Source organism: Corvus brachyrhynchos, unplaced genomic scaffold, assembly GCF_000691975.1.
Source record: "Corvus brachyrhynchos isolate BGI_N302 unplaced genomic scaffold, ASM69197v1 scaffold115, whole genome shotgun sequence".
In the NCBI taxonomy this organism is placed as follows: domain Eukaryota; kingdom Metazoa; phylum Chordata; class Aves; order Passeriformes; family Corvidae; genus Corvus; species Corvus brachyrhynchos.
In genome coordinates, this window is record NW_008239553.1 from 9,450,322 (window position 1) to 9,459,047 (window position 8,726).

Below are 8,726 nucleotides of genomic sequence, written 5' to 3' on the forward strand. Positions count from 1 at the left end.
CTGCTGAATTCAATTGCTTGGAAACTGCAGAGTTACATATAACTCATGGTGAAGGCTCAGTTTCACAGTGTAAGACAGAAGTAGCTGAGAGGAAAAGATTTCCACAGTAGCCATTTCCTGTGGAAACTACTACTACAGTCCCTGAAACAGCTCTCATACCTGCAAGACTCAAATCCTGCCAGTGAACTAACAGAGGAACCTTGTCCAGATAAGTATTTGCACCATAAAACAAATCAGAGATCTCTTTGAGTTGTAGCATACAAAACTGTTAATTCCACAACTGAAGAATCTCTAGCCATCTCAGAAACTGCAGTATTTACTAAAAGCTTTAAAGTTAAAACTAAGACCATCTACATGTATGCCACTCACATGACTACTGCAGAACTGCAACTAAGATTTTTTTATATAACGGCCTCTCCAAGAGAAATTCAGTATTAAGAGCATGCATTTCTTTTAAGAAACCTCTTGACTACAAGACCTAAAGCAAATAGAATAGTATGCACAAAAAAAAGAGTTTATGGTAATATAAACTAAACATAAAACTTGGTTAGAAACACAGTAAACTTAAAAGAAAATGGATAAATTTATATACACAGATTTTGCCTTTAAAATACCACCTTCTCTTGCTGCATTGATTCCTTACTTCACAATTGCACACACTGCAACTCATGCTTTAGCTTTAAAGTAAATGGCCCTTTAAGCACACAAGGAGTGAAATATATTTTCTTTCTTGGCATCCAGGACATTTAATTTGAAGTTATTTTGAAAATTGTTCCTGGTTAAGTCTTGAACATAATATGTAATAAAAATACTAAGGGATTTGAAAATCAAAAGTAATCAGTCAACTTTTTAGGTACAATGTTTCAAAAAACTGACTAAAGACAAAACCAAATGTATTCTGTAAGAATTAGTCATCATTTAAAGAAGATAATTTCAATTACTATTTTAATTACATTGGAAAAAGTAAATTTATTTTTTAATTTACACCGTTGGTTTGAATGGTATCAGCTCTATAATTCACATATAGAAGAAGCAGTTAACTCTGTTTTCTGTTTTTCTACACAGGAAACTATCTAGTTTCACGCTAAAAAATTCCAGATGTCAAAAAACCATAGAATATGCTACCAGCAATTTCTTAAACAAAGAAATATAAATTTTAAAAAGCATACCAAAACAAAACTGCTGGATTACAAGACATGTTTCAATTCAATATACGTACAGTTTTATCTGTCACCATTGTGTAATTTCCTGCAATCTCCTTCTTATCTTTTAAGCCCTTAGGGGGAATAAAGAAAAAAACACAGAAAATTGATAAATAAATATGCCAAAACTACCTCTTCCATGACTACACTCACTCATTAGAAGGAAAGGAAAATTACCTCTCGTTTGTCAGGTGAGAGAGGCTCTGGATGAATGAATTCTTTATAGAAAATCTGCACGATATAAGAAAAGTAAAGCATTTATAGACACTTTATAGGCACTTCAACATTTACAGGCACTTCACACATTAACATGACATTATCAGAACAGCTTCCAATAAACTTGATTATTCTTTGAACAGCTGTATTAGAGAGCTTTCGTTTTTCTAAATCAAACAATTGTCCATTTATGCAGAGAGTCTTGAATACTTAATGTTTTGTAATTTGAGAGTTACTTTTCCTCCCTTCAAATAACAGGTATCTATTTTTAGAAACCAGACGTGACAGTAGTGAAGTTAATTTTGGTTTTGAAATATGAATCAATTGGGTATCCCCATTACTAGACAGTCTACACAAATAGATACAGAATTTTGATATTTCTGCCTTAATCTGTGCAAAAATAAGTCCCTAGACCAGTGAGTTCCTATTAGAGATCCAGATTTTGCCAACTCTCCCGAACTATGATGACTCAAAATCTAGTGAAACTGCTATACCACAAGAAAAAAGCTGAACTATCTAGAGAAGAAATTTCTATGAAATTTCAGAAATTAGTATCTGAGAAGAATATATTGTTTAAAATTCAGTAGACTTTTCAGAGGAACTGGATGAAAACTTACTTAAAGACTTTTAAAACCTTAAAGACTTTCACAAGCATGTTTAGTTAGGATGCCCAAGTTCACATTATACAGCTAAACCCACAAGATCTCTTCTACAAAACCAAGTAAAAGTAGAACTGACATCTCATTATTAAACACAAAAAACAGGCAGCACACAGTTTTTTCTTTCTTTTTAAAAACCTTTCAAGCCATTTTCACACATCAAAGGAATAAGAGACACGCAAGCAGATCATTAAAAGTCATTTTTAGGCATTAGTCTTTCATCTTAATAAAAAAAACAAGCAACCAAAAATACCAAAAAGCAACCCAAAACACTAGGTTCAATAATTATGAGATTTCCCAGTATTTTCTATCCATAATCTTTTGTCTAAATGAGGAATGATTGAACACAGATGCAACATTCCATAATCTGCCTTCAATTCTTAAGTATATCATTAAAGAATGACAGCATATCATACTGGTATTGTCATCAGCCTGCTGATATACAGCTGGTGTAGGGCTGATGTCCGCACATTAGTTCCCTACCCTAATTTTGCATTGTCTTCTCACTTTCACTTGAATTGTTCCAAATATGTTCTAGCACTACTATTTTTCATTTTTAAGCTGCTATCAGTGCTTAAGTAACTCATTTTTCAACACTCATTTCCATTATTCTAAATGAACATTAATTAAGTAATAAATGCCAGTCCTTAATTGATTCAAGTTTAGTGGGATCTTTACTTTGCTGCCACTTCTACTCAACTAGCAGCAGCCTCCTGTAAATGAAACAAATTCAGAATAGAAAACCACAAACAAAAAGAAGCATTGCACTTTACAATGATTTGGTTGGGGTTTTTTCACCACCGTGAGCAAAATGTTGAATTGCAAGCCAGAAGTGAAGCAAAACTAAGAAACCATCATCACAGCTTGCTTGTCATAAACAGATAAAAAGAAGTACCTCCCAACCTACATTGATACTTACATAGGATGCTAACAGATCTAATAGGAATTACCACCTTCTCTACATATTGTATAAGACAACAGAACAAATTCTGAGGTTTCTACCCATACCCGAGGCCTGAAGAGGTCAGAGCAGTTTTCAAAGGAGAGAGAAGAAGTGGCATAGTATCCTGACCAACCCGGATGCTCTTCAGCCGTAGTCCCAAAATAGTTATCTGCTTGTTCATCCTGCCAGAGGAGAATGTAGGTTTATCTCAGTAGACAGCTGCAAGACCTGCAGAGCTCCACAGTTTCACTCTACACACACTCTTGAATCAAATTTAGTACAATAAAGACATCAAAACCACACAAGATTATAAAAATGATGGTACACAGGCTTTGAGTAAGAATTAGTAAGTGGAAGCGCAGCAGACAACATGAACTTCAGTCTATGCGAACAAACTCTGCATTATTATACTAAAGGGTGAAGACTCAGTCCTGTGTTAGTAGTTATAACTGTCATAATTAATAGTTCAAGTAAACATGGAAAAATATTAACCATAGAAAGCACAATTACCACATTTGATAGAAACACTATACATTTTGTACAAATTCCTAATACTTGCAATGTGCATCCATAAAGAACAGAATTTAGACTTAACATGTAAATATTCAATTTTTTTCTATTAACTGTCATTAAGCATTACTGCAAGTATTTTCAACTACCACAAACTCGCACGCTTCATTCTAGAGTCAATGTACTTACTTAAGCTCCTGGGTTTAAAACAATTTTGACAAACACTTCCATCTGTCCCAAAGCCCAAAAGAAGTCAGCAACTGCAGCAAGCTGTTGATCATTTCAACTCTATTCCAGGAATTTGTTATCTTCCAGTGGAAGAACGCGTCTTGCAGCCCCAAATCATAATGTGAATGCAAGGGAGACATCTCTAATCCCCTCCTCCCAAGATCTGCTTACCCCTAAAAATCATAACCTATGTTTTTCCAGGCAATTCTTACCCCAAAGTTGAAGACTTCATTGTAGCAGTCAGAGTATCTTAAGTACCAAGTAACATTGAAACTTCCGGAGGGTTCACAAGCTTTTTCATCCCCTTCAACTAAAAAAAATACAAAACAAACCAAAAAAATCAAGCATGAGATATGTAAGACACCATCCTCCTTCCAGGCTTTTTCTCCCATTCTGTGCAAAACCATCATAATTAAATTTGAAACATGAAACTGAAAGCAAAACAATAGAAAAATATTTTCCTTGAGTAATTCATTGCTGTTCAGTGAAAGAAAGATGCATGCGAACAGAATTCCATTACACCATTATACAATTCTCTTAAAGAGCAGAAGATCATTTAGAAACTTTTTGTTCTGAAGACAATCAAGGATGTTTTAGCAACTGCAAATACCAAACAAGGAGAACAGCAGTGACTCACAGTGACTACAACACAAAAAAGGGCCTCCCTTTCAGAGATAGAGGCACACGTAACAGGCAGAGAAAGCTAGGAACAGGATAATACTAAGCAATTTCCACATATAATTTAAATATACCAAAAACATCACCAAGAAAATGAAGGTAAGATTTTGCCCGTCAACATCCACCCCCCAAAGACAATCTATATACATTGGCCCATGCTGTCAAGCTGCAAGGCTACCGAAAACAGCAATAAGACAACTTTCCACTTTAATTTACTAAAGAATAACATGCATGAAAAATGAAACACAAGACTTCCCCCCTGGTAAGGAGAGGTTTTTGTGTTTCAAATCTCAAACTAAAGCCCCATGAAGAGAATTTGACATTAAGAAGGCAAGCTCCACCCTTAAATAAAATGAGCAGTGACTATCTAGAGTTTTGGAAGAGCCATTTAGATGATTACATTTGTGTTTTCCCAGACACCAAATGGCAAAACTCTTTTGAGTTAACAGAGTACTTGGCTAAGAAGTTCCCACAACTTCACAGGCAACATTCATCTCAGAGGAGGCATCCACAACTTTGTTACGTGCACACTTTTAATGAATGTTTTCATAATGACCACTACAGGTAGATAAAGCAATTAGAAGGAAAACCCTGCCACAGAATTAATTGACTAATCCCACTTTACACCTCGTGACTACTAAAGCACGTATATGTACAGCTAAAAACTCAATAACCAAGTTTCTCACACCAAAAGTTTAAGCAAAATCACTGAAAAATAGAGTTTCCTTATGACACCTAGTAAGCATGAAAACAAGGCATACATGTTCCACATCGCCCTAGATGTTGCAGAGGGCACAACAAAGAAACTAAAAGGCAGCACAAGCATTGCAGTGACATGGACAGATGGCAAATTCTTTGATGATATAGGCTCTTCTAATATAACTGATCAAATGAGGAGTATCTCAAAAAAAGCGCTAGCAAGAAATAAGATTCAAAAATACCTTTTTAAACATCTTTTTGTCTGTGACAAATAAATAAGCAACTATATATTCAGCAGTAGTGCCCATAAAGGTAAAACAGGTCACTAGAACAATCTGCAATATCTGCAAACATCAAAATTACAGAGACCTTGAAAAGGAAGTACTCCAAAAGTCAGAAAAAGCATCCATGGCATTTACTGAATTCAGCAATATGGAAATCTAAGTTCCTCAGCCTTCAAACAAAAGCCAGAAACATTCCGTTTGAATGCAGTCTTTATACTCATTTACAGAGAGCAGGATTTCTATCATGATCCTATACAAGAAACTAAATGCCAGAACAGCCCTTCAGAAAAGTAGATAAAAATAAATTCATTATTGACAATACTATATGCCAGCAACAGTCTTCCCAGTCAGAAGCAGAAAGCATCAGACACCAAGATGCCATACAGATACCAAAAAAAAAAAAAAAAAATCAAAAACCAAGAAGAGGGGAAAAAAAGGAGATAAGGAGATGCAGGTGCACACGGAAAATATGAACAACCCATGCGCAATCATGTTTGTCATACTGTCCACACAAACAGCAGATGGAAGAGGCAACACACAGGAATCAAAAGGAGACCAGTTTGCACAGAGACGTGGGCAGAAAAGAAAAACCACACGAAGTTGAAGCTTCCCAGTATCAGATGCAGTTTAAGTTTCATCTAGGCTGAGAAAATGAGTAAGTTCACAGCCTTTGTTCCTTCCTCTTTTAGTGATTCATTTTCCAAATTCATGTAAATCTTTTAATCACACTGGTATGTAAAACAGGTGTCTTCACTAAGGAATTTTAAGGCTTAATGCCTGCTTAAAGGTTGACAGTGTAATTCAATTCCACATCAGGAGCCAGGGGGTTGAATTCTTACTTACAGATCTGCCTTACAACAAATAAATTTTTTTTCCATGCCTTAGTTCCTTCTCTTGGTTATTTCGGCACAAGCAGATTTACCACACGCTTCAGAGACCCGTATCTTAGATGCCACGTCACTATGAGTACGCTATTTCTATTAAACTTTAGACAAGAAAGCCTAAAACCTACCAAAGCACCAAAATGCCCTTTCAACCCCTCCTCCTTTTCCCAAGCAGCAGATTTCTAATTTTCATCCTGCAGCTGTACACTTGCAATTTTCTCACTGTAAGATGCCAACCTCAGTGTCTCAGCTACACTTGTCAGGTGGGAAAGTCCTAATCCTGAAGTGATGGACCTTCACTAATAACCATTCAAATCCTTAGCCTCTTGTTTCAGATTCATGTGGGATCAACGGAGGCACTTCAACTCTCCTTGAAACACTGTCCCAAGAAGGGCATGTATTGAAAATTAAACCCAAAAAACAACAAGGTAAGTACAGACACCAGAGAGAGACTAAACAGCTTTCCCTCATGGTAAAAACTGGTGCAAACAACCACTTAAAAGTTCTCAAAGTGCATGGCAAAGATTTCAAACCTTTCTAAATCAGCTAGTCACTTCTATAACATCTTATTGCCATCTAGATGCTGTCCTCATGTTCACAGGTAAGAGGGTATTTCACAACTTTCCTTGCAGCAGTAACCTACATAACCCATAAACCTGGCCAGATTAGCAAAGAGCAATACACAGAACAATGGGAAGGCTGCCAATATGTTTGCTCAGTAGAACATTCAACACACTGAGATCAGGAGGACAAAGCACCTCTCAGGAGAGCTCTACCATAGTCTGCAACATTCCCTTACCACTCCCAGAAGCACTCAGCAAAAAGGAACAAGGCTTCAAACAGCATTGCCTTCTGTATTCACATCAGTCACCCTACAATACAAACAGCCCCTGTCCAGCTGGCACCAGATGTCCCAGACACAGGAATTTAACAAATCTTAGATAGGAAAAGCACACCTCACAGTAGAGTGCAGCACATCCCACACCTGATCATCCACTATCTGAAACAAAGTGGCGCTCCCATTGCCCATCTTGCCCTCTCCAGAAAAAAAGCATGAATAGAGCCATTCATTTCTGCTACAACCTAAACAGATCACAACTGGGAAGCTCCAAGGCTGTTAACAGACTCAACCATATCAGAGCTATGGCTTTCATACAGTGCTAGATTAGCTGTCACTGCAGCCAGTGCAGTTAAACACTTCACAGCGTTTGGAGTTCCAAATGTTAAAAATAGGCAGGGCATCAAACAGCAGAGAGACCAGGTAATCCCTTGTAACCACTTACATCTCAGGAAAATGGTGGTGTTGCTGAAGAGAATCTTCCCAAAGCTAAACTTCTTCCCCTGCAAAGGCACAAAAAAGGAAGAGATATTAGTGGGCTTGGTGCCTTATCAGCCCTAAAATCACAAGCTAAACAAGTTAAAAATTATAAAAAGCAGTTACCATTTATTGAAAGTCCTCCAGGTGCACTTATGGCAGAGTGCACACATGATATAGGGCTTCAACGCTTTTATAAGTTTAGCAAATTAGCATAATTGACGAGAATCCCCAGTTAGAAGTACTTAATAAAGTAATTCCTCTCTTGGTTCAGCCCCCTACGGAAGCCTCCCCCTTGCTTCTAGCCCTGCATTGTTTATGTCTAAATACATGGGAAAGTGAAATGTCCTTGGCTCCCTGAAGAAGGGAGATTATCATAGGGTTCCAGGAATGTGTTTGTCTAACTTAACAGGGTAGGAGAAGTTAGCTAAGAAACTATATAACTATACAATAATAGTCCAGAGAGCTACTAATATATGAAAAATATATAAAATGCAAAAATCCTTTAGCATCAGGCTTAATGTCATTGAGCTTAAGTAAACAATCTTCCATTCTGAGTTTTAAGTCAATACAGTAATGAAAGCAAATGTAAAATCTAGAGCCAGACATACTGGACTTTCCAGTCATGCTTCACCACCCTTCAACATACTCTTAAAGATGCTTTGAGAGGCTTGAGGCTTTTTGATCTGCAAATGGAGCCAATTTCATGTGACATTTGTTGAAATTATTACCATTTTCTTGCTGATGAGATGGCCTGTACTATCCAACAAAAAAATTCTGTTCTAAGAACCAACAGGAGTGTTCACCGCGATCCTTCAGTTTTGTTCCTGAAGCTCAAAATCCTCACAGAAAGTGCACATTACTCTCACTGCCTGATAAAGTCCGGCCGAATTTGAGGCAGAACAGCTTTCCTTCACACAAATTCAAGCAGGCGGGGTTTATCAGAAGCGCTGAAATCCCTTCACCTCTCCCAAGGCCCACACTTCTCTCTCAGTCCAGCGCTGCAGCGGCCCAGCTTTGCCGAGGCCAGGCCACGGCGATACCCGACGGTGCGGGCCGCCAGCCCGGCCGCCCGGGGGGCGCGGGGCGGCCTCCCCCGCACCGGACC

The 8,726-nt window shown here is 37.6% G+C and overlaps 1 protein-coding gene across 1 annotated transcript in view; it reads right to left on the bottom strand.

Annotated features, from left to right (window-relative positions):
- Positions 1 to 8,245, bottom strand: part of TMEM87A (transmembrane protein 87A) — a 23,233-nt gene extending 14,988 nt beyond the window's left edge. Inside the window, exons 1-6 of the mRNA XM_008639700.2 lie at positions 8,230 to 8,245; positions 7,587 to 7,688; positions 3,971 to 4,068; positions 3,086 to 3,202; positions 1,380 to 1,433; positions 1,220 to 1,276 (exon numbers count right to left, since the gene is read on the bottom strand). Coding sequence (XP_008637922.1) covers positions 1,220 to 1,276; positions 1,380 to 1,433; positions 3,086 to 3,202; positions 3,971 to 4,068; positions 7,587 to 7,688; positions 8,230 to 8,245 — 444 coding nt within the window. The remainder of the gene's footprint in view (positions 1 to 1,219; positions 1,277 to 1,379; positions 1,434 to 3,085; positions 3,203 to 3,970; positions 4,069 to 7,586; positions 7,689 to 8,229) is intronic.
- Between the last annotated feature and the right edge of the window lie 481 nt (positions 8,246 to 8,726).